Consider the following 26,360-nt stretch of genomic DNA (forward strand, 5'->3'; position numbering starts at 1 on the left):
GTTAGAGCTGAGAGAATTAATAGGATTATAGAATCAATAATGTTGAAAAAGATCTCTAAGATCATCAAGTTCAACCATCAGCCCAGTATCACCATGCCCTGAGTTGGTGAGATCAGTCTCACAACTCAATATCCACATGGTGATCAGCAACAACCTCAGGAATAATGATAACACAGATGAAGGGTAAATAGGTTTCAGGGTAAGAGAAAGATTCCTCAAAGTCTTTTCACCCTAAAATAGTATTCATGCTTCTTTTTTTACAATGTTTTTGTTAGCCTTTTTCATTCTCATATCACAATGCTACTCTCAACAGAAAAACAAAAAAACAAACAAAAAAACAAACAAAAACATCCCCACCCCCCACACCCCCCCAAAAAAAACCCCAAAGAATAATAATATCAAGCATATTACATTATTCTAAACAAATGCAAATATTGGTCACATTTCACCCTGAAGCAACATGTAACTTTTGCCAAGAGCGCCCTTAGCTCTGTTTGCTGGCACATAGCAGCACACTTTGTGGTCTCCTAAGTGAGACAGTGCATCTTGGAAACAGATTTTCACCTCCAGGCTACTGGTTCACATAACTTTTGCAAAGAGCCCTTTGTTTACAATGTACACACAAGGACACAAAGAAGCTTAATGCTATTGAAGTTAATGGGATGGAAGTACATGCTTGAGTGCTTTCTGGAATCAAGGTCAAAAAGTAAGTTTCTAAAAAAGAAGAGGTTCAAAAATGATGCTGGAAGGTGGGACTCAGATGGGAAATTCTGCTAAGTATTTAACAACCAGTAAATTGTAAGCATCGAGGATTTCTTGCTCATTTTTTTCCACTTTAGCCAACATAAAGTCTAAGAGTGGCAAAACATTAGAGCTTTGACCCTCAACTTCCATGGGTTGTATAGACCTGATATTTCAAGAATATAATTATCCCCACTCTCTGCAAAGGACCATGGTAAACAGAATTAGTCCTTTATACAGGCATAAAACTGGCCTTTAAACTGTTTCCACATAAATTTTTTTACTTATGTATTTTTTTCAAACTATTTTAGTACTTCAAGCACATGAAACTTGCACTCGGTGAGCTACAATTTAATAATTATACTATGCTTGAAGCATGCACAGTAACATTCAATATACAAAGTAATCTTGTATCAGGTCAGCACATTTACAGGCAAAAATAATGCTGGTTTCTCATGTGAACACATTAAGTCTGCATGTGTGCTTCTCCATCTCCACTACTGGATTTTTAACCTTTAAGCTAATTTGAACCAACATGAGATAAGAAGAGAGATCACAATATATTCTCTGTCTACATGAACAAACAGGAGGCCAGCTAGGAAAAGGGTGATCTGTTAATGAAACACACAGAAAACAAAACCTAATTTATCTCTTCTATGAGTTTTCAACTACTCTTAATACGTTGCCACTACTTGCACAGCAGTACAGTTTTCATGTGCTAAAACTGGAGACCAGTGTGCTAGTTCTGCATTCCAGAAGGGAATGGGAAACAAAGCATCTTGGAACATCCTCCTGTTACCAAGGGTCATCAATACTCAGCACGATCGTTTTCTATAAATACACCAAGGAGTTAATTCCAAAGAGAGAGAACCACCCAAGCTAGAGGACAGAGTTCATCTGGGAGCAAACAGATGTAAAGTTGGCACAGTAAAACCATGGCCAGAATTAAAGGAAGGTTGCTAAGCAGCTTTGGTACAGCCCCCAAGTAGTACCAGCAGAAGCACAGAAGTTACTATTTTTAAGAAGCTCACTTAACCTGCATACAGGGACTTGGACTGTAGCAGCCCTTCCAACTGCAGGGTAAGCTAAGAAAGGACAGAGGTGAAACACCAGCACATATCTTACACTGAATAAAACATGTGAATTTTAGCAAGGGATTTAGTAGGAAATGTGAAAAGTAGTAAATTATGTTAGGAATACTGCCCAGCAGGAAGGCATACAGCTTTGTTAATGGGCAAAATTTCAGGCCTCAGAAAAAAATGTTGATTCAGCAAACTTTGGGTAGCATGAGGGACTTCTTACCCCTCCTGGAGGCTATAAAGGGGTATAGGCTGCACAAATAATTTAGATGAAGAAAGAAAGATGGCAATCAAGCTGTGAAGATTCCAGTCATAAGGCAAAAAGCTTACAGTAAGGACTAAAGCTTACAGTAGAGACCACAGGCTTCCAAAATTTGAAGGATACTGCATAATCTATTCCCAGGATTAAAGATGTTTATGTTTGTTGCTACACCTGAGTCACAGTTCTCAGGTTTTTTTAAGATCAAGCCAGTAAGGAGGAGAAGAAAGCCATCCAACAGCTGTGAACTCCATGAAGATGCCAATTGAAAAGATGGAAATATGCAGGAAGAGAAATTAGGACCTTAGCTTTATTGTTAATACCTGTTAAACACCTTCACGGCATAGACTAAAATTAAGATGTGGCATTCTGCTATTATCTTCTGTTCCTTTATTCTGAACTAGCCTTTCCCCCAGTGGACTGCTATTCATCCCAAAAGATGACTGGTGCTGCTTTGACTGATGCTGAGATCCTCTGATTCAGATCACATCCAAGTGAGGATTTTTTTCAGTGTGTCGACAGATCCTAATCAGAGAAGAGGGCAAACAGCCACTGCTTGTCCAAATAATTATTTCATATATATTCTACATATCTTCCTTTGTTTTTCTGTTTAATCTAACATCAATAAGACAAACTTTTGTGATTGTTGGTTTGTATGTCTCCATTTGAATTGCTAGAACAGGCCAAATGCACTGTTCAATCTCACATCTTTTTTTCTGGTAGTCCTTGTGCCAGGTTCCTGAAAGAGCAATTTAAAACGACAGTATGCCTAAGTGTTTTTCTAATATTTAATAACAAAAGAAACCATATTTTTGATTATAGGATTTTAAAAACTCTATTTGGATTCATAGCCCTAGAAACATTCAGTTAATTTAATGATAGTTTCTATTCAGTTTCATTCAGGGGCAAGTTCTGCACATGGGAAATAATGGTAGCAATGTCATTATTTTCCAGGGCATGTGGTCAAATCCAGAAGTGACTCAGCATTGCTCAAAACTTATTAAACCATTTGTCTCACATTAGATGCAATCAAATACCCTTTAGAAATATTCTGATTCAGGTCTTCTAGTACCTGAACTTTTGCAAGCAAATTTATTGTGTATATAAATCCTTACAAGACCTCTACAGAAACACTGATTTTCAGTTAAATTGGGTTCTATCTTCTATTCCCAAAGAGGGTCAAAGAAAGAATCTCATTTTATATTTTCTGTACTGGTATTTATACATGGTCTCACTTCTACATTTCTATTGACTAACTCTAACATTTCTTTTTATGTGGAATGTGTTTACCCAAATAAACAATGCCTCACAGCTGTAAGAAAGACTTAAAAGTCCCCACTGGACATGTCTGTATTTCACCAGGTTTTTTTTTTCTTGGTGTACCATAATCTAAAGCTTTCCAAGCTTAACTTTGAGAGGACAACTGACAAAAATTATACCATTCAAACTACAAGCTATTTGTGGGGACAAAAGTCCAAACTTTCAAATACTTCTTTTTAACACCAGTAGTTGGAAGGAAATCATGTAAAGGGCTGAATAAGAACAGGTATATTTTCTTGAGAAGGATGGAAGAGGGCACACTATGATGTTTTATTTGTAAATGCAGCACGTGTGAACCAGAAACAGCACTTGGATGCACAGAAGATCCTCAGTTTCTAGTTGCAATTGCTTTAGATCCACAGCCATTGCAAAACAAACCTTGTAGACCCACAGTGTTCCTTCCTACTGAGATTCAAATCTCGGTCTAATACCTAAAAAGTGATTTACCTCTCTACTTCTCCCGTGAAGTCTGTAATCTATATCTGCTATGCGTATGTTCTCCTTTGAAATGGGAATTACACATTAATTACCTTTACTGTCAAGTTCAGTTATATAGACTTTATGTCCATTCTTAATGCCACAGAATCTCTTTGGACTCTTGCTTTCATTAACTTCTTTGACTATCAAAATTTTTAAAAAGAGATATTCCTTTTCTCTTCTTTTTCAAGGAAAAAAAATATTCCCTACTTGCCATGGCTCTGAATTTCTTCCTTTACATGTTTAAATTCTACCACCTGAAATAATCATAAATCTCTGAGAAATAAAAATATCAATGGATGGAGATTTCTGAAAGCTCTCAATATTCTATTTCTATTGAAGTCACTGATATCTTTATCCCACACTCCAGTGGGATGAGAGCTCAGGCAATGCTGAGGTCTGATTTAATTCTGTAGTCCTTCCATAAATGGCCTTCTAGGTATACACAAAATCTGTTTTTTTATACTTTACCACTCAATACCATCACCAGTGTGAATATGCTCCATGTTTATATTCCCATTTGTGATCTTCCCTAATAACTACTGAAACTGTTGGTTAAATTGATGATAAAAGCCTCAAAGGTATTTCAGTTCTGTTAGTTTTCTGAAGACAGGCAGGAAAACAGAGAGAAGAGAGACTGTATTAATGTATCCCTGGGAGCAGGGAAGGAAAATGAGCCTCATCCTCACTGTTCAGCAGTCAATCTAGAGGGAGAACACTATTGTATACCTCAACATTGGAAGAAGTTTCAAATGTAGCTCACATTTCACAGCATATCATAACAATGAGGTAAAAAGCCTTAAAAGATCAGATTGCATTACTTATGCTGTTCAAAGAAGTAAATTTTATTTGAATTCACTATATTAAATCCAGTTTAGGCCTTAACATAGTAAGATTTAGGTATTTTATGTCTGCATTTAGATAGATTTATGTTAAGCAAGAAAATATATCTTAAAACAATGTCTAAATATGTGGGGGAGTATTTATTTTAATTTTGCTTTTACAACTGCTGATCACCAACAGAAAACAGTATCTTGAAACAAAACACTGGCAGACAGACACCAATTATCTCCCATTATGTAGCCTGACGTGCTGGAGCACAAGGAGAAGTCAGTGTCCAGGTGCTAGAGCTGCACGAAGCTGTGCGGAGGAGATGTTCAGGCACAGATCTCTTGGGCACCATTATGGCTCAGTGGGCTCAGGCAGGATGAGGAAAGAAGGGGGAAGGGGAGAGGAGCTTTAGTTGAGCACCAAGATACAGCTGCAAAGACTCAGAATGCAGAGACATAACAGGTTCAGAAAGTGTATATTGATACTGCCCTTACATGCTCATATCATCCCACACCCAAAGGCATCTTCCAATGAACCTACAACAAGATTAACAATGTTCCTGCCAGTTTGTGAGTCGACATTCAACCAACCCTTTTACTCCCTCCCCCCATTACTTTCAACTCTGCAGCAACCTCTGGCTCAACTTTCGTGACTGCAAACCTTCAACCACCAAGAGCTGCTTCCTCACAAGCAATGATTTCAGTCCCTCTCAGAAACCTCTGGCAAATTCCTCCTCTGTGAGTCAGAGTCTGGTGCCATTCTGAGGTCTAAAACAGCTGGCAAGAGTGACACTTACTAATCTTATTGACCTCTGTACATATAAAAAATTGCTAACACAAGCTCTTGAGCAAATATATGCTGGTCTAAGGATATTTAACAACTGTCTGTGATCCTGAAAAAAAACAACAAACAAACCAACAGCCGAGTCAAATCTAATTGTAAACCTGCTGTTATTACAACAGTAGTGTCAAACCTCGGCATTTCATCCCAAAAGCAGTAGTAGTGAATATTATTCTTGAAGCTCACACTCCCAGAGGGATGTACTTGTATCACTTGCTAGTCAGAAGTAACTCATATAATGCCATTGCTCATCACACTACAGAAATCTTTAATCTTACCCTAAAGATGCAGAATTTTGAAGACACTGAAAAGACCCAACTCACATTTCTCAGAGTTATAAAATCTGGAATATTTTTAGGTACTTCTCAGAGCTTGCTGTGCTAGTGACCTTGTTGCCCTGAACTCACTCTGTACTGAATGCAAAAAGACAGCACATGCAGAAGGTAATTCATTCTACCTGAAGATGGGCACCTAAAACAAATGGGATAAATATCTCTCTACAGGTGCATTTTTCTCCCCTTCAATTATAAGGAAGCTTTAACAAAATGTGTCATTTTTCAAGACACCAAAGTTTGGTAAAAGGAGCCTCATTCCTCTAACTCTTACATTTCTGCCCCATTTAAACTCACAGATCAGATATAAATGTAAATGTCTAAGAAACCCTTAAGCACAAGTCAATCAGGTACATACACACATCCAGATTTCCGTATATATGAGTACATGCACACACTTTTCAAAGGCCTGCAGCCAAGAGCCAATATAGAGTGACTGACTTGACATATTTTCAGATCTACTGTGAAGCTGGGAATATGGGTTGATTTACATCTGAGGGCTAGGTAGGAAACCTAGCTTTATATCTGTAATTTTAATCTGTTTTAATTTTCAGGCTTGTTTGTTTTAAAAGAAAATGTAAACACACAACCATTAAGAACATATTTGCCTGCTATTAAATACTAAATTATATAAAATGCCTCACCAGCATTCAGTTTGCAATGGAATATATGGAAACAATGTAAAAAGTAAATCAACCTTCACAATGCTATTATTTTTCTCAAGATCATATGGCATCAATTTTCCAAAACAACATAGGATTAGGAAAATTTCAATGAAATATAAAACACGCTTACAACCAAAAGCAACATATTTATTACTGCAGTATAAAAGCTTTATGTCTAGACAGTTCCAGCTATAGAAGCAAGAAGGCATGGCCTGTTTTTCTATGTCTATCAACAATAGAGTCCTGTATAGAGTTTATATAGAAGGTTGCAGGGCTTGTTATAACAAAATTGTGTCACTTGGACACCTGAATTTGGAGTTAGGTCCCAGATACTTGGAATGAGCATCTACTTATGTTCCATGCGTTCTACCAGGAATATTGAAACTAAATATATGGATAACACTTTGCATTTATTGGAGATGAATCCTAACTATAAGTGACATAGGAACCTTCTCACTGGCTGATAATGTATTTTGGTCCACAGTAGGGATTCTTTTCAAAACACAGGCAAATATAGAAGGATTATTCTGAAATTATTCTGTCTTGAAGAGACAGGAATGAAAAACAAAATTTATAGCACAGAGGCCACATGTTATCTTCAGAATGCTCCATGGAAACACAGATCACACAGCACTACAACCACATAATACTTCATGGCATTTGATTACCTCTCCACTGGCAGACTAGCTGCTACCCACATGCACACACAGGATCACTCAGACCAGGAACCACAGTATCTCTCTTAGAAAAACAGGATGCAGGAGAAGGTTACAGAATATCATTAAAGTCTTAAAGCCAGATCTTTGAGAGCACTGGAAACCAGAAATCTCCCCAGAAATGCCTCAAAACCTCCACTTTGCACCCTCAACCAGTGGCAGTGAAAAAGCCTCAATCACCTTGGCAGCAGAGGATTTCTCCAAGAGGAGGGCAACCAAAGCTATCTGGGGTGTATTCATTACATTTTACTTCAGAAGTTGCCATAATAATCACAGGGAGAGACAGTAAGCACTAGAGCATAAGACACCTTATAAAAGATTGACTGATCCTGATGGATCTGTGAGAGACAATGCCACAAATTGTAGACTTTCAGGAATCCTTAAGTACAACTTTTCTCTGCACACAGGATGTTCTCCAGCTACCAGACCTAGAGGAAAGCACACAAGAAGATGCTGCCTCTCATGTATTCTGTAATATTCCTTTCTCCCTTGCTAACCACAGGGGAGAAAAGACATAATTTTTCTGTACATAACCACCTCCATTATACATTCAGGTAGTTCTATTACATCTCCTCTACTCTAATAGAAGTCAAATATAAAGCTGTGGAGTATGAACCTAGAAATAGCAGTAATACTGGAATAAAGGATCTCACTCAATTGTGGCACTGAGAGCTTCCTCACAGTTTGATTCCTCTCAGTAAAGTTGTCTAAAAATTGGCACATTAGATGCAGTGTAGTGAGGAAATTAGTTGCTAATTAAGATGTCTGAACACCAGAATTTTTGCAACACAAAAGCTGTAAAATAGATTACCATTTTATCTACCAGTCATTAGTAGGAGGTGAACAGCAGCTGAAATCACACTACATTAAAAAGGTCACAATTACAATTACTTTTGTACAAATAGACCACAATTACACAGTATTAAAAACTGTATTATGCCCAGTTTTGGGAGCAAGGTGAAGATGGGATATACATCCAGCATCTGGCTTTCATGAGAAGTGAAAATGGCACATGTGGAAACAAAATTACACAACAGATTTGCCTCACCTTAGGTGCATGTGGACTGTCTCTCCCACATGGCTCAATGAGGAACACAGTGACTGAACACACCACATTTCTCTTGGCAAAAGCTGCAGTATCACATGAAGGAACTAAATAAAGTCACACTTGGTAATATATTGGATTTTTTGCTGGCACAAGGCTAAGCTGTGGCTTTAATTCTTGAGGCAGAGAGAGGCAGAGAGAAGGGAGCATCATCCAGCACAGGCTGGAATGAGGGGATGCCCTTCCATGCTCATCAGCCAGACATGGAGCAGGGAGTAGGGAGGAGTCTTAACACACTATCCAACTTTTTGCAACCTCTCTGCCTTAGTTTGTGTTTACAATGACACCCTTCCTATCACGCTGTGTTTATACACCTAAGGGAAAATTTCACTGGGGAACTGAAACATGATTGTAGCTCCTTTCCTGTCTTTCCCCTGACACTCAATATGTGGCTGTCAATGTATATGCTCAACTTGCATGATTTTACCCTTTAGTCTTGCTATGTGTGGCCCTACAATGCATCTAACAAGCTGAAGGATAACATTTTTAGTTCTTCTGCTTTCTTTATTTTGTACATTTAACTTAGCTGTGTAGTCAATTCCAATTAATACCTAACGTGACTTGGAATTTAATTAAAAAAATACATTTCAGGTTAACCCCACAGGTTCAGTCAATCTGGCGATATTTTTGCCCTGGCAAGAACTGAAATGGAAATTACTCTGTTGCTAAAATCTTTTTTTTATTTCTTTCTTTTTCATTGTTTTCCTTTGCCTTATTATAAAAGCAAATATTTGCAAAAGGTTTGTGAGGGCAGTGCTTTGTTTTCAGTACAGTAAAGGTGGAGATTTGACAGGTACTCGAAATTTTCAGCTCCCAGTACTGTCAGTCTATTTTCAATTTTGTTTTTCTGAGCCTCAGATGTCAGCACTGAAAAGCCCAAATTTACCACTTTTTTAACAGAAACAGCACATATGTGTAGGAAAAAAATGGGCACTGCGTTGTGAAATCATCTAGCAACCTTTAGAGGTGTGAACTGCTTATTAGTACCCATCATAAGCAAGTAAAGTGTATCTCAGATGTGGAACACCACTTTCTCATAGAAGTTCAGCTACAGCCCTAGCAGAAGCTCTCTTGGTGTCTTCTTGTCAGCTTCTGCAGACCCACTCACACTCCCTGAAGAGCTGTACCAGCTGCTGCTGCACGGGTAAGAACCTCTGTCAAAACCAATTTACAGAATCACCCAGATTCCAGTGCTGGCATCAGATCCTCTATTTTTGCTGGTAATTTTAAGAAATTTTAAACTGCTAATAATATCAAGCCAACAAAATCATGATAATACTGTGAAGTTCATGCTGATTTGTCTCTTAAGCTTAGGTTTTCTTTTAGCCACAGTAAATGTAAAATAAAACTAAAAAAATCAACAAGACTGATTTAGAATAAATAAGCAAAGGCAATGCTTGTCTCCTACACATGTGAACAGAAGGGAAGCAGAAACCACATTGGGCTACCAGGCTGGCCATACTCTCTAGAAAGGAAAAAGAGAGCTGTGGGTATTTCTGTTCTGGTTTAGCCAATCATCTTTAAAGGCCTTCTTGAAAATAAGTGCTAGAAATTCATTTTCCATAACTATAATGATGTGTAGTTAAATTTGCAATCACTTCATTGCAAAAGCATATTTAGAAATTAATTCTAAATAAATTCTATCTCTCTGCTGATTTAAAAGATTAAAAAAAACAAAAACAAAAACAAAAAAACCAAAAAACTGCAAGACATGGTGACAAAAACAAGCAATAGAGCAGTAGCACCAGGAAATGGCACTGTCATTGTACAGCTTCAGAGAGATCCTGAGACAAGGTCCTTGAACAGAAATAAAAGGCAGCACCTGCAACGCTTGAAAAACATCCTTCATGTACAGATAAAAAAGCTTTTAAATTCATTCCTCAAAAAAAGAAACTGAGCTGACACATCAAGTCAGTATGATTTCAAAACCAAACCCAAGGAACAGGCAGAGAACCAAACCCAGGATAACCGTTTCCCCATTTTGTGGTTCTGGGGTTTTTTTTGTTTACTTTGTTCTTTTGAGATTTCTTTGCTATTTAATTCCCATACCACAGGACCTCTCTTCGGAGCTCTCTTCATGAGAGCCAAGATATAGAATTTTTATTCAGTACATTACACTGTTGGGTTTTATGACTGTTCCCAAAAAATGGCTATCCACATGCCCTGTTATTTCACCTCTGTATGTCACACAGCTCTTGGAAAATTGTAGCAGCTCTGGGCAGGAAAATGGACAGGAGGTAGGACAATAAAGACAGCAAGGCCACAATATTTTAAGGATGACTGCACCCTGATAAGGCTCTTCTGTCTTTACTCACATGTAAAGACTGCACTGGGTTGCACTGCTGCCTCTCAAAGCTGCCAGGACTCAGCCTCTACAGTGAAACAGAAGGTATTACCTCAAAACATTACTGCCCACAGAAATATGTCATCAAATGCATGCCCAGTGAAGTCCTGCTGTGACTGGTTAGAAGGGGCTAGGGAAAAAGCAGACTGAACAGTCATGCTGGTCCATTTCTCATCCTCCTCTGCTTGCCACCGTGGGAATGACACCAGCCCAGGACTGAGATGTGCCCTAGAATATGGCGTAAGAGTCCTCTGCAGTGCAAATAAGTTTCTTCTCTGGAGTGATGCTTGTTTCCAGTTGTTGTGAGGCCAAGGGATTTAATCATGTGTTGGGCTCTTGGGAAGGAGGCTACGTGTATGGAGATGGGGATGTAACATCAAAACCTGCAGGTCTAAGGACAAACCCAAGACACCTTGGCATCACTCAGGGGTACTCGCAAAGGCAGAGCTGTCACAAGTCTCCTCTACTGCACCCATTTCTCAGAAGCACCACTCAAGACACTCTGAGTGTACTCTCAGGGAACTTACTTTGGAGGTTCACATTTGCATGTGCTATTATGTAAAGGCAGATCACATATATACTATAAGTAGCCACATCCCTACTATGTGATGGAAGAATTTTATCTCTTGATTAGAAGAGGTTAACTTTTTCTCCAACTTTCCAGAATCTAATGAATGATGAGAATTGGTAAGAACAAACAAAACCAAAACCACACCTATCCAAGCAAAAAACCAGTCCTCTGACACTATGAGTATGGAAGGAGCAAGTATCTTTTCCCTTCTCACAACTATGTGGCTATTCACCAGAAAAGCAGTGATACAGGCAGGCACTGGGGTTTGGGAGCCCCAGGTCACACCGTATGAACAGCAGTGAAGCAAATCAGCAACCCCTGTGCTGACTTCCAAACACTCAGCAACCTAACACAGCAATGCGAAGATGTCTTACAGCAGTAAGGGGAACAAGCCCCACAACCTTACCCAGGAAAAGAAATAGTTCCATAACTTTGGAGATTTCCATCGATCTCAAAGCACCAATTTCTCAGTAGGCTTCTGTCTTGAAGTCTTAAATCCTTTTACTGACATCTGGATGTGTTACTGAAAGCATTCTTATCAGTGTTTATCCCTGCTGAGACACCGTGATTAAAAAGCTGTGTTGGTCCATTTCAACAAAGAATCTAAAGGCATTATTACCACCTACTTGCCACTGTCATGCAATACATCTCTCACTGGTTTGCTAAAGCAAAGGATTTATCCTTCCATTAACTTCCCGGTTGTAAAAGTAAGGGCACAATGGTAAATAAAGGGTTTCCAGATTTCACAGTATTTTTGGTAAACAAATTTCTGTGTACCTATTTTTATCCCTTCTCCCTAACCAGCCCTGGACTCTGCTTTATCCTCAATCCAATTTTATCGTGAGTCACATCAGATTAGAAATACATTCAGCTATGAGAAAAATCTGCAAGTGATCCAAGAAGAAGCAAGAACAAAAACCCACGCATGTTACACTTGGAGCCTCTTTAAAATTAAAAAACAAACAGAAGCAATAAAAGACACTGAGAAATACTGACAGGTTTCCTTAAGGTCTTGTTTAGAAATGTATTGCAGCTGAAGTCTCCTGTAGGATATCCTGTGTATAACATGTAAGACTGCCAGTATAGGAGAATCAACAGAAGGACACACTGAACCCACAAGGCTTTGTTCTGTACTTTTGCCACACAGTCTACCTGAGTTATCCCTTCATCTTTTATCACTACAAAGGACTGGGGTTTTTTCTTCAGTGCATGGTCTTCAACTGAGTATCTTAACTCCGGATACTGTAAGACTTATATAAACCTACATAAACCCCTTCCTACAAGAAAGATATCAAAGTGCTGAGGCATGTCCAAAGAAGGGCAACAAAGCTGGTGAATGGTCTAGAGTACAAGTCTTACAAGAAGCATCTGAGGGATGTTTACTTTGGAGAAAAGGAGGCTGAGGGGAACCCTTATCAGTCTCTACAATGGCCTGACCTGACCTGACATAGTGAGAGGGAGGTTGGTCTCCTCTCCCAAGTAAAAAGCAATACGACAAGTGAAAAAGGCCACAAGTTGCACCAGGGTAGGTTTAGACTGGATATTAGGAAAAATTTCTTCACCTAAGGGGTTATTATGTATTGGAACAGGCTGGAAGTGGTCGAGTCACTACCCCTGGAGGCATTTAAAAGAAGTGTAGCTGTGGTGTTTGGGGATGTAGTTTAGAGGTGGACTTGACAGTGTGCTACGTTAGTGGTTGGACTCAATGATCTTAAAGGTCTTTTCCAACCTAAATGATTCTGTAAGAAACTTGTCACTGAATGCCTAAGCACTTTCTTTTATCCTGTATTAGTTCATGTAAACTGTGAGTCTAACTGCTGAGGTAAGAGCTGACAGATGTTTTGTCATTGGTTTCAGTGCAGCGAAGGTCAGGATGGCTATTTTTCAAGTTTTTCATGGGCCTAGTGTTTAATAAGTATTTTTTACGACATCTAATATCATTCAGTCCTAATGTACAGAATAGCTAAAATACACCGGCAGGAAGTTTGCAGAGAAGGTAAAAGTGTGTCTTCCTGCACCATCTACAAGTGTGCAGAGGTCTGACTGCCAAAGCAGAAATATGGATGTTGGCCCTCACTGCCTGGGACACAGATCAAAAAGGAAGCATGAAACTGAAGATTTCTCAAGTACAATAGGAAGCTGAAGATCATGTAGGATTTATTCACTACCAAAAATATTAGAGCCAAACCCAAACTCCCAAAAGAAAATCTATCCAGTTTGACAATATAAACAGGATGTTTCCTTAGCTTTGTAAACAGGAGATTGATTTGGAACAAAATGCCAAGTAACCTAACACAATCCAGTATCTTAGCCAAGAGATCCTCACCAGAAGCAGTGATGTAAGTGGTCTCTTTTATCCAAAACATGGTATAATGTAATCAACCTCACAAATACAATAGCAAGATTTTTGGAAGCAGTTCTTGAATACAGCTTGAATCAACTAACTGAAAGGGATACCACTAGGAAATATTCCTGCATTAGTGGGCAAATTCTCACTACAGAGAACGCCAACATGGTATTTGTTATGATTCATTTAATATCCTAGTGTCAAATCCCTGCATAACAGTTGCTTTCAACCCAAATTCCATAAATTATATATCTAACAACATCATGTAAAGAGGATCTGAAATACTTCGAAATGTAAGGCTCAAATATTTGTCTAAGTTCATTGTTTAACTAGAACTTCAAAAAGTTACATTAAACTTGATGCTGCTTTTTTCACTATTCTAAAACAATGTTTTATTATTATTATTATGCTAATTTGAAACCAGTTATATTTAGTATGCTCATCTTCATTTCCCTTTGCTTTTGTCCTCTCAGTTATATCTTATATATGTGCGTACATGGTGTTCTATGTAATATGTAAAATATAAAATATATATTTATTCTGCTGATGCATGTGCATAATATCCATGCCTATAATACATAAGTGTTTATTATTTTAACAGAGTATTTGACAAATCTTTCAAGTACTTGTACTCTTTATTCATTGTAAGAAATAGTTTTAATCAACGTTGTCTCACTTCAATATCATTTACTTGATCTTTGTTACCACAGAATGCTGTAGGACTGGGCCTCTTGACTTTAATCCAATTATAACCCTCGAATGTAAGGACATGAAGAACATTATTGCACCGATGATTTGCCATGAGTTTCCTATTTATGCTTATTCTGAGGTGTTTCAGAAAACACCACCTCTCTGTGGGATCACAAAAGGAAACATTATTTTAGACTTTTCAGCAGTATTCAGCTTCTAAGAATCAAAGTAATACTATCACGTTATCTTTTTAAGAATTAACTGATCTAACTAATTCACACAAATCCAATTTAAAAAAAAAAAAAAAAAAAAAAAAAAGGAGCATGATGTGTTGAGAGACTGTTTGAAGAGTTTTTAAGCAAAGTGACTTCCAATATTTGATATACATCTGCCTGACAAAACATGTTTCAAAGCTTCTTTGGAAAATTCCTCCATGCTGCTTGCTGATGAGTCAAAGTTGAAATTCTCATGTAATATTCTTTGGTATTTCAGTCAAGACAGCTAGATATACAGATAAGAGACATCATCAAAGTTAAATAATTGTAGACCAAAGTGCATTACTACAGATAAATTACTAGATTGTTTTTGTTTTATTTTAATCAGATGAAGCCTGAAATGCATATTGTTTTGCAAAACCTAAAAAAAAAAAAAAAAAAAAAAAAAAAAAAAAAAAAAAAAACTTATTAAAGAAAATGTAGGTATTTTCAGTTGACACAATTTTATGTTGCCAGAGTCCTTTAAACCCCCCGGGTATATGAGCCTAGTACTGAAGCACTCATTAAATCCATTACAAAACTAAGTTTTCCTATACCATTAATGACACATGAGCCATTTCAAAGTGAAATGAAAAAAGAAACAATTATGTCTTTTTCCCAATAGCAGACAGTTAATATCTATTGGTGGGAGAAAACTGCCCAATGCTCTTCCAGTGTTGGCTTAGGCACAGGCCAACAGAGGGACAGGGAGGGTAGAGTTAATGGCACACATCCCTTTGGGAAAACTACCAAAAGGAAAAAACTGTTGCCATTTCCCCAGAGTGCTAAAGTACAAATTTTCTCTGTATTCTGGTGATGCACAAGCAAACCAAACTTTGGAAGTCCCTAATTTTTTTTATTTAAAATGAAAATAAGAGCCCAGAATCTTATCTCAAGTTATCTGATTTTATGGTTTCCACCACAGAAGATACTCATTCCATGGCTTTCAGCTGTTTATACACTGAAATGATTTGACACTGTGCTGTCTGTTCTGTGTTGCCTTTTCTTTAAACTTTGGAATGTAAAGTTTAAAATATTGTAATGATGCTTAGTCTGAGTACACAGACTAGACATACTTTCCTAGATTGTGCATTCAGAGGTTTGTTCAGTAACAGATAAGAATAAGCAACTACTGTTTCATTTATAAACCATATCGTAAATATTATTTAGCACTTTTCATCTCTGCTTTTCATCTCCAAGTACACATAAACAACAAAAATAGCAGAAACAAAATATCAGACTTCTTGTAATTAGGCAAGCATCACCTGCATACTGCAAACTGAGAAGCTGAGGCAAAGAGAACACTAGAAGCATCTGGAAGCCCTTGGAGTGTTATTCTGCTGAACTTCAAAGGACTTGAGGGGTAATGGCATTAATAAACACTTAAAATAAATACTACTACATATGCTATAAATATGGCTGGCATCTCCACAACACTTTAAAAAATTGATTAGTGCTACATTGGACAGCTGATTCATCAATGCCTGTCCTTCCACTAGGACAAGAGGATGTCTTGTAAGCAGGTTATTTATATTCTAAATAACTTCAGCAGGAAGTTCAGTCTGGTTAGGCTTGGTAGTCACTAAATGGCATTTTTTTTTTTCTATGTGCTGCCCTTCCTCTATAGATTTCTTCCCAGAGCAACTTCAATCTTATGTAAGAGCAATTACAAATAAGCCAACATCTTTTTTAGCCCAAAAGAAGAAAGACAATCTTGAAACAAGCACAGTGCAAAGGTTTGTTTTGGCCAGAAGCAAGACCAAGCCTTCATATTAAAGCTCTGCTTATGCAGTATCACTCGTTTATCCTGCCTGGAGGTAACAGAAAACTGGAATCCAAAGGACTGTTTCTTTTTTAATAAAATGCGTAGGTGGTCCTGGACTTGCCAAGATGTAATACTTTTTAAAGAGCTCAACAGACCATGCTTCCTCTCCAGTATCTCAATTCCACAACATAATAATCATTATCATCAAGCCAGGACATAATATTAGATTTTATCCCTGCTGTGCATTTTGAGAGAGACTGTTGTAATATATTACTCCCAGTGCATTCTGTGCTCTTAGATCTTACTTTGTATTTTCATGTCTGCAAATATTTACAAAGTAAAAAAAACTGTCTCACACGGCAATGCAACCCACATCTTTAGTGTTATTCCAGCCCTTCAGACCAAAACAAGACACAAATACCACTGAAAATTAGAAAAGACAGAAATACATTCAGTGGCCTGCAGCCAGCTGTGGTCTAAACACTTTGCTTGTGAGCTCATCAAATGCATGCAACATTTGGAATATGGCTCATAACCTCTGGCTGAACAAATACAGACATTTAATCAACAACCTCAAGCAACAGTTTGGTTCATTTGTGTAAAACCAGGCCAATCAGCAGCAGATGTGCTGTAAATGTGACCCAATGCCCGTCTCCACTGGCTACACCAGAATATAACCATCCTTTGCAGAGAAAAAGCAAAAGGATTCTCAAGCACAAGGAGAGATTAAGGCTGCAGTATGCTAGAGGGCTCATTTGGTCCTCCTAAAAGTGTGTTACCACCTCACTCCAGGGAGAACATCCACTTAAGACCTGCAGAGGTGTATGACTTTGGTATGGATGCATTTCACCATGTTCAAAGGCTTGGTCTGATCACCACATGGCCCAGGGAGGATAAAAGGTAGCATGTAATTTTGCATAAAGTTGCCACTTTCAAACAGCCCCAGTCTACCCTGGTATGTTCAGCCACCACAGGCTGTGGAATTTTAAAGGTACAAAGCTTAATCAAGTTAAATAATCACAACTAGGAAACAAAAAAGGCATGAACTAATCATTTCAAACAGTCTTGTTCTCTTCATCAGTCCAAGAAGTAATTTCATATTCTGTTGAGTAAAAATCCCATCATACTGCGAGTATGCTTAAAACTTCATTTATATTAGCAGTTACTAATATCTTCACTGACTCTATGGAGAAGTTCACAGTAAAACACATTTCGAAGTTCTACTGCCATTTTTCAATTAAAATCTTGATTGGAGTTTCTCTTGGAAAAGATTTGGCTTAGCTTAATTCCAAGATGGTCTCAGTTCTTCTCTGAAGTTTAAGATGGCAGGCTAACAAATCATGAAGCTTGATAAAATACACAATAGTTTTGAAGGATTAAACAGACATAGCAGATATATGCTTTTATTAGAATTACATACAATTTTTATTTTTAAAAAACTTCAGAATCCCTATCCCAGTCTCTTCACCTTCTGTATGCCTTCTTTCATTGACTAGAAAAGGCATGAAAACGACTATTAAGTTTAATATGGCTCCAAAGCTGAAACAAAAAAATATTCACAAATCAACTGCATACCCATTTCACACATTGTATACATGTTGAAAAATAAACACTGGCGAATCAGAGTACAGTCTTGGACATGGCTCAAGTGACTGGGTTTTTGAAAAGCGTTCATAAAATATATAAATTCTGGCAACTGGAAGACATTAACTTGAAGACTGAGCTGAACTCCGTTCATTTCCAGGGAGAGTATCTTGCATTTTGCTCTACAAGAAGGTTCATCACAATGTGCAAAAGCAGGTCATCCCACATGAAGTCAGAACACAACAGGCTGCTCCCCAACCAGAGGATCACTGTCCTTCCCAAACCAGTTAAGTTCTGGCTTTATCTTGAATCATGAGCAAGTGGATTCCAAAGGTGAATTTCAGTGGTGTTAATTTATGGAGCCTCCAAATTCATTCACCACAGGGCCGCAGCACATGGCCATGTTGACTGCTCACTTGAGGCACTTGTGTCCCACACATTTGCGCTGCAGACCCTCGACAGCACCTCAGCTGTTGAGGATTTCCTCTTCCGAAGGCTCGCAGCGGGAAATGCGCCAGAGTTCACATTCCAAGACTGAAACCACAGGCGAGCAGCGAACGAAAATCCCGCAGCCGCCCTCCTCGGTGCTCACCATCACGGGACATCCCAGTCCCGACAGCGATGCGATGGGCACAAGGACGAGGCCATGCCTCGCGGGGCAAACACTCAACCCTAGGTCCAGGCCCTCCTTCCAAGGCAGCGCTCCACCAGGAGGACGGAATCCTTGAGACATTTCAGGAGCCCAATGCGGGAGAGAAGCCGCGCTCCCGCGGAGCACCCCCGAGGCTACGGCGGCGCCACACGCACCCCGCAGCGGCCCAACAGCCGCCGCCTGCCTGCCCGCCCTCCCCCCGACACACCGCTTCAGAGGGAACCCCGCAGCAGCCCCGCTCCGGCCAGACCCGCCATACACCCCTGCTGTGACCCCCTCCTTCCCTGCGCTGCCCCCGGCGTCGGCAGATGAAAGGGTCAGAGTAGAATCGGGCCCGCGGGTGCTGAGGGGCGCCTTGGGGCCAGCTGGGGCCAGCTTGGACCGGTGACCCCACGTTGTCTGAAGCGAAGTGCCGCCCGCTGCCCAGAGGGGACGCTGAGGGCGCCGCAAGTTCCCAAAAGACCTCCTCGAAGTTGCCCTAAGAAGTCTGGGACTGCCCGCAGCCAGCCAGAAGTCTGGAACTGCCGCCCGGCAGAGACGCCCACAGAGCCCACACCTCCCTCCCTCCACCTGGCCACACGCTCCCGATCCGACCCTAGCGCCCCTCCGGCTACGGACCCCCGCGCCTCTGCCGACCCTGCCGGTCTCAGAGGGACGGGACCCCGGCCCGGACAGATCCTCGCAGGCCTCCCAGGGACGGGACCCCTGCTGGCGGGGAAGTGGGGACTGCAGCCCCCGGGGCGCTCTCCGGGTTCGGGGCTTCCTCTGCAAATGCAACCCTTAGGAATAAAAAAGGCAGCGGGACACTTACCATCTCGCCTGATATTCGATGACCGCAAAGCTTTTATAGATCCGCCGTGGGCAGGGGCTGTGGTGCCCTGACGGCTGCAAAAGTTTGCACAGACGACAGCATAGAGGAGGAGGAGGATGAGTAGTTGCATTTGGATCCGCTGGGAACCGGACCGTGTCTCTGCAGAGAAACCGGCTCTCCTCATCAAGGTTTCTTCCCTCTCTCCTGTTCCCTCCTCTTTCCCGAACTTTTTGGTTGCTCTTGTAGCGTGTTGCTTGTGTGTAGGGGGAGTTGTATGAAGGGGAAAAAAAAAAAAAAACTACAAACAAAAAAAACCCCAAAAAACCAAAAAAACCCCACCAGTGCACAAAACCCCCTCAAAACAAAAAAACACCACCACCCGAGACAGCAGCCACAGCTGCCGAGTTACTCTCCGAGCTGCCCCCAAACTTCCTGCATGCTGAACTTTCTGCTCAGTGTTCGGGGCTGTCCAAGCTCAGCAAAGGTGAGAAATCCCCGGCCGGGACGGCCGCCCCCTCCCTCGGCCGGCAGCGCCGTGCCCCACCTCAGGGGCGGGGGGGCTGCCGCAGCCGCGCTACGCAGCGGCCGCCGCCGCTCAGCTCCGCGCCCGCTGCCGGGCTGAGCCCGCCGCCCCGCCCCTCCACGCCCCGCCCCGCCCCTCAGGAGCCGCCGCTGGGGTCTGGAGAGGCGAGAGCGACCCTGGCTGCGCGGAGGCGCCCAGGAGGAGGGAGGGAACCCGAGGGCAGCCGGGGAGCAGAGGGGGAGCCGGGCGGCAGAGATCGGCGGGACGAGGCAGAGGAGCGGTGCCCGGGACCTCCGTGAGCTACCGGCCGCGCCGTCTTTAGCCCAGGCAGAAAGTGGCAGGAGGGTTGGTGCGAGGGGCTGGTCCCGCTGCTGGCCCTGCCGGGACCCTGGGGCTGCCGTTGAGTGAGCCCGGTGGGTGCCGTGTGCCAGGCACTCCCTGCCAGCAAAGAGACCGCACACCCAAGTGTGTCACCGTCGGGCCCGCAAGTGGTCATATAAAGGTTGTTGCTTGGGCTGGAATGACTCAAATCAATTAGTTGCACCAGGGTGGCTGAGTAGGTTTAGTGGAATAACGGTGGAAAACACACTGGCCAAAGAAAACTCACAGTTGTTCCTTGGAGAAATAAAGGGTGTCTTCTGTCATGCCAAGGACTGTCCAAAGCATTTCATAAAGTTATTTCCTAAAGCATTTCATAAAGTTATTTCCTACTAATTTAGACCCTCATCAAATTCGGTCTGGTATTAAAAGATTGCATTACTGACTGGAAGGGATTGGGTCTAAATCAAAGGTATGTGAGGATTGTGATCAGGTTGCTATTTCAATACTTTTTTTTTTTTTTTTCCTTCCATTAGCTGCAATTAAAATAATCAAGAGAATATGTAGGAAAAACTGTTTTTAACAGCTCTCTAATAAATCCTTACTCAGTTCGTTCTTAAGATATTTCATAGTCTTAGCCAGACTAACAAATTATAGCATAATGCCAGACCTTTAACAGAAAACACCTCACTAGCAGAAAAATGTCAATGCAGTGCTGCAAGCAGGAATGTTGCATGAGTCCTGATACATTCAGAGGACCGGAGGTGGCGGTAGGAAACATTTTCTCCAAGGGCATGTTCGGATGACAATGGGACTGAAACACCTTGTATGTCTTAAGGAACCAGTAGGGTGCAATTCTGTTACGTATAATGGCTCTTTATCTCTCCCATGTCCCTCAGAACTGTCAGAGAACCTAATCTCTTCCCATGTGGTAAATAATGAAAAGGTTCAACCAGCATTTCAGGGGGGGGCCCATTTCAGGGGGAAACTAGGCAGAGGTGGACAATTCTATCATCCTAATAGAAGTAGAAACTCTCTAGAGGAGACACAGCGCAGAGCTAGGAGGAGCTCTGAGAGCCCTCAGGGCCTTGTTCTCAGACTCAGGGGGGTAGAACCTGCTATTGCTTCCCTTTTGCCCGTTTTAAAGCTGTGGCATGAAGAAAGAGAATGAAGGAAAAATCATCTCCCATCCAGAAGGCAGACAAAAGCTGACTGATGGTACCTGAGCAGTTACATAATGCAGTCAAGAAAGGGCACCACTTCCAAGGCTCTTCCTCTTTCTCTACCCATTTTATCCATATAAACTTTCTCACATAGAATACATAACTCTTCCCAAGAGCTGAGTCTGGAGCTGAGTCATGTGCTGTCTTTCTGCCTTGATGCTTCCCTGGCTGCACACATCCAGCTTTGACTCTCCACAGCTGTTTGGCTGATATGCTCCCTGGATTGGTACAGACTATAAATTTAAACTTCCTCAAGCTGACCAAAACACAGGACTGAGGTGCTCTCAAGACTCTTTTTTTTTTTTTTTTTTTTTTTTTAGAAAAAAAAAATAGAGTACACACTGCTGTGGCTTGTAAGATGAAATTTGTGTTTCTACAGCAGTGGTACTTGTTGCTTAGAGAACTCTCAAGGAAAATAGCATGAGGTCTCATAAATTAGACAGTGATGAAAACAGGCTGGTGGACTCCAGCACCAGTGGCTTTGCTATTTATCAAAGGTAACTGTGTACAATGCCTACCATATGCTCGTGGCACTTTTCTGTTCCTCCTATGCAAAGCATAGGATGATGCCATTCTTGTTCTAAAGCAAAAAATATTTTTGTAGCATAAGGGACAAGTTTTTTTCTCAGGTCAGAAAACATCCAGGGACTACTACTGTGGGGTTTCAAATGGAGGCCTACCTCTATCAATTAGCAGATATTTATTTTAGCCCTAGTATCAAAATATCCCAGATTTTCCCATTTGCTATACAGTTGTACAGAAAGATTTTGGTATAGAGAAGCAAGACTGGCATTTATTGTAAAGAAGTCAATATTTCAATGGCTGTTGTTACAGCTTCTGAATTCACTTTAAGAAGCAGCAAACCCACTAAAAAATGAAACAGTATCTTTATAATAAAGTGTCATAGAACCCATGCCAAAGAATGAGAAGTTTGGATTATGCTCATTAAGTTTTACGAGTATATCACCATATCTTCACTTTTTGGAGAACATTCTAGTACCTTGGCTCATTTATAATCTGAAGGTTTGGTATAATTTAAAGCATCAGGAGATTTCTATATGAAGACCTACAGCAAATCATGGTTACTGCCTTAAAGGGCACACTGATTCTGACTCAGATCCTGATAAAATAATGTAACAGTTTATTTGAGACTATGAATTCAAAGTAAAAGTAAAAAAATAAGCAATGCTAATCAACCTGGAAAATCTTACCGAGCTAACTTGGAAATCTGGCTGACAAACAGAATAGCTTCAAATTACAGCTTTCATAAAGCATTTGACTTGGTACCACACAATTTAAATAATTTGAAATGAAAGCCATGAATATTAAATGTTTTCAAAACTTGTTAAATGACATGGTTTAAAATGTTTACTAAAAAGAGAAACATTATTAAGTGGATTCTTTGTGAGAGAGACCCACTTAGGCTAATTTTTGCTTCTGCATTGATTTGCATTTCCAACAATGACCTGTGAAGAAGGCAGTCATTATTCATGACATTTACAGATGACAAAAACCTTGGGGGAATAGTACGCTCTTGTATAGTAATGGAATTACACAGAGATAGGCATATAGGTACTGGGTAGGGCTGTAAAGCTGAGCTCTGGCATAGTTTATGCTCTAAACAGTCAATGGCAGCACTACCCAATGCCTGTGTTACACATCTCATCTTATTTTTGTCTTCTGAAAGTGTCTGGTGTAAACCAGTCCCATGGCTTCTCATTGTGCATGGAGAGAATTGGGTACCCATCAGAGGGCACTCTAGCCCAGCAGTTTTAGGCAAATGTACCAGGATGGCATAAATTGTTTTCTGGAAGGTTCAGCTTCTTCTCTTCACTGACTATAGAGAGAGCATAGGGAGCAAATATATATGTAGTTACTGGATAAAATAGTTAATCCTCAAAATGAGATGATGAAGAAAGAATTTTGGGGGTGGACTATCAAAGAAGTCAATCAACTGTAGTCCTCTCTGTTATCAATTGCTGACACGGAGATGCTCCAGTGTCATAGAGTTTGTGCATGAATAATGGATGTGCTGTCTGTCCACCCCTTAGAACACTGGAAATATAGTGATTAAGTAGCAAAACCCAAAATCTTTGTGCATTATCACTGAGATCCTTGGATATTTGTTTAAAGACGGGACTATCGATTAGAGTAGGGGCATTATCTTTTCTCCTGTTATTATTAGATAATCAAGTTCCTGTGAATATATTGAATATAGTCTAAAAAGGGACCATGATGAAGCCAAAAACACTGAGAGAAATCCACAAGGTTGGTTAGAAGTTGAGAAATATGCCATTAAGGTAAAGCTTAAAAATCACAAGTCATTTAGCTTGTCAAGGAGAAAATCAGAGGGGCCACAGCTACCTCCTGGAGGCAGGATATTGATTCTAGAAGGCTATTCTAGCTAGTGGACAATGACATACCAAGGTAAAGGTTGGAATCAAATTAGGATTAGAAATAAAAGGAATACTTTTCAGCGTGGAAACCCATGTAAATATCAAGGTTATTTATTCTTCATCACTGAAACTCTGACAGGCAAGATTCAATACTTTTCTAAAACCAGGCAAGTAGTTTCAAGATGTATTTAGGAACTCATGGGATCTATTGATTTCTTCCAAAAAATCTGTAAAAGTGACCAAGAAAAGCATGTTTATATATGCCATACTACAAGCCACAGGGTAAATTTCTGACTCATTTTGTAGTTAATTGGAAAATGACAACTAAAAAACCATACCTCCAGGGATTTAGTCAGGGTGGCACTCATTTCTGTTATATAGGAGGGCAGGAAAATTAGGGCAATGACCTTTCATGCTCTAGGTTTATAATCTGTAAATGATTTGAGAATGAGCAGAGGTGCATAGAGTAGGATGAAGGAACATCTCACAATAGCTAAAATGTGCATCTTAAGTAAATGAATGTAACCATGACAGCAGACCAAAAGAATGCAAGGAAAAAGTAGACTAAAGCCATTATAGGTCAGGAATTGCAAAACAGAGGCAAAGTAGGGTGGTGCTAAGAAAATTATAGTACCCCAGAAGCACCAAGTGACCAAGAAGAGAAGTGTAGCACAATGATTCATGGTGCAGATTTACTATCTGAGATGCAGGCAGCAGGTCAACAACATATAAAGAAAATCCCCAGTGAACCTGATCACTTTAGGGTAATCACCTTTAGGTGTTGAGATCATCAAACACAAGCCCAAGCACTGCTGCCTGGTATCACTACAAACTTGCCATTTATTTATGGCAACTCACACTAAGATGCCCTGAACATTAGCTATGGGCTGCAGATCATTCATTCATCCTCCTCCAGCCACCAGCTGTGTATGCTCACTTGTCTGGTCCATTCTTGTGAACAGCTGCAGGCAGCTTTGATTTATCCAATCTTTGAGTTTTCTCTCTTGTGTCTGCACTGCTTCCCTTCTCCCTTCCAATGTACACCTGCTTCCCTTCCCAACTCTCAAATTACTTTTGTTGGCTATATGTAATTTTTAGCTAGTTCTCCACTGCGTGTGTGTTTATGATGGATATTGCACCACTGACATGCACATAGGGAGGGAGAAGAAAAGGATATCACAAACTGAACACATTCATTTATTATATTTGAGAAACTGGTGTATCACTCAGATTCTCCCACTGGTGCCCAGTGACGAGGCCGATTGGCCTACAGTGTGCATGCAATATATAGAGTCACGCTTTCAAAATATTAGTATAAACCACAATAAAAAAAAAAAGAGAAATGTTGCCCTCCTGAGATGAAGTAGGATTTCCCACACAGATATCAATAGAGCATTTAGATTTAAATTCAGATTTTAAATAACAAGCTATGTCTTCCCATTTTTCCTAACAAGAAAAGAATACCTTCAATAAGACTACATTTCTTCAGCAGGTCCCCAGGTTAAAGGGTAGAAGAGTTAAAGGTCCCCAGATTTAAAGGGTAGAAGTGACCTTTCTCTCATGATGTAGTTTGACTTCTTGCATAAATAAGCCAAAGCATTTTGCTTTCTGACCTCTTGCTTTAATTCCAAGAGTTATCATGATAGCTTTTCGGGAAAAAAAAATTGATTTTAAAATAGGAAGAAACTATTTTAAAGTATATTGAGACAGAGCTTCCCCACTATCACTGTTATGAACTTCAGGTTCACAGATAGTTTTACAGATTTGTTTTGTTTTCCTCTGTGGATCTTTTACAGTGTATGGACAGTAATGGTTTATCAGGATCTTCTGCTTAGTATTTCAAAATACTTGGATACAAGTAATTTGAACCTACTGCTTTGGACTTTGCAAAATAGCTGTCCTCAAGCCACAGTAACTTCTACCTGTTATTTTTGTGATCAATCAATTCCTTTGTGCCTATCAAATGAGGTCAGATTTTGTTTCTCTTGTATATAATATATTTGAATTAGAAAATTCACATAGAATTTTAGAGACATTCTAGGGAAGTTTTATTACAGGTAGCTTGAGATCTCTGGAATCAGAGGTTTCAGGCAGAAAGTTCTCATGATAATTTTTGTTTTCTGTCTGGATACTGTTGATATTACTTAAGAAATCATAGAACCATAGAATGGTTTTAGTTGGAAGGGACCTTAAATATATCAAGATCCAACCCCCTAGGAGGTTGGCAGGGACACCTCCAATCTAGACCAGGTTGCACAAGGTCTTACCCAACCTGGCATTAAACACCTCCAGGGAAGGGGCATCAACAACGCCCCTAGGCAACCTATTCCAGTAAATAAATCATCCTGTTTTAGTAATACAACAGTATTGTGTAGGTTCCTCTGTGTGCTATCCTGCCCAGACATTACCTCTGAACTATTATTCTGTGTTCTCAGTTGAGAAGCTATTTAAGAGATCAAATGTCTTCCTTTGTTTATTAAAGATTCCACATTTCCTGGGTGCTGAAGTTCAGAACAG

General features: G+C 40.2%; 1 protein-coding gene across 3 annotated transcripts in view; it reads right to left on the reverse strand.

The window, feature by feature from the left end:
- Positions 1 to 20,016, reverse strand: part of PDGFD (platelet derived growth factor D) — a 135,103-nt gene extending 115,087 nt beyond the window's left edge. For 2 of the 3 annotated variants that reach the window (XM_071734561.1, XM_071734571.1), the window contains exon 1: positions 19,384 to 20,016. In XM_071734561.1, the coding sequence (XP_071590662.1) occupies positions 19,384 to 19,567 (184 nt within the window). In that variant the 5' untranslated portion in view covers positions 19,568 to 20,016. The remainder of the gene's footprint in view (positions 1 to 19,383) is intronic. The other variant, XM_071734551.1, reaches the window with a different exon arrangement.
- Positions 20,017 to 26,360: the final 6,344 nt, after the last annotated feature.

The sequence above is a fragment of the Heliangelus exortis genome, chromosome 1, assembly GCF_036169615.1.
Source record: "Heliangelus exortis chromosome 1, bHelExo1.hap1, whole genome shotgun sequence".
In the NCBI taxonomy this organism is placed as follows: domain Eukaryota; kingdom Metazoa; phylum Chordata; class Aves; order Apodiformes; family Trochilidae; genus Heliangelus; species Heliangelus exortis.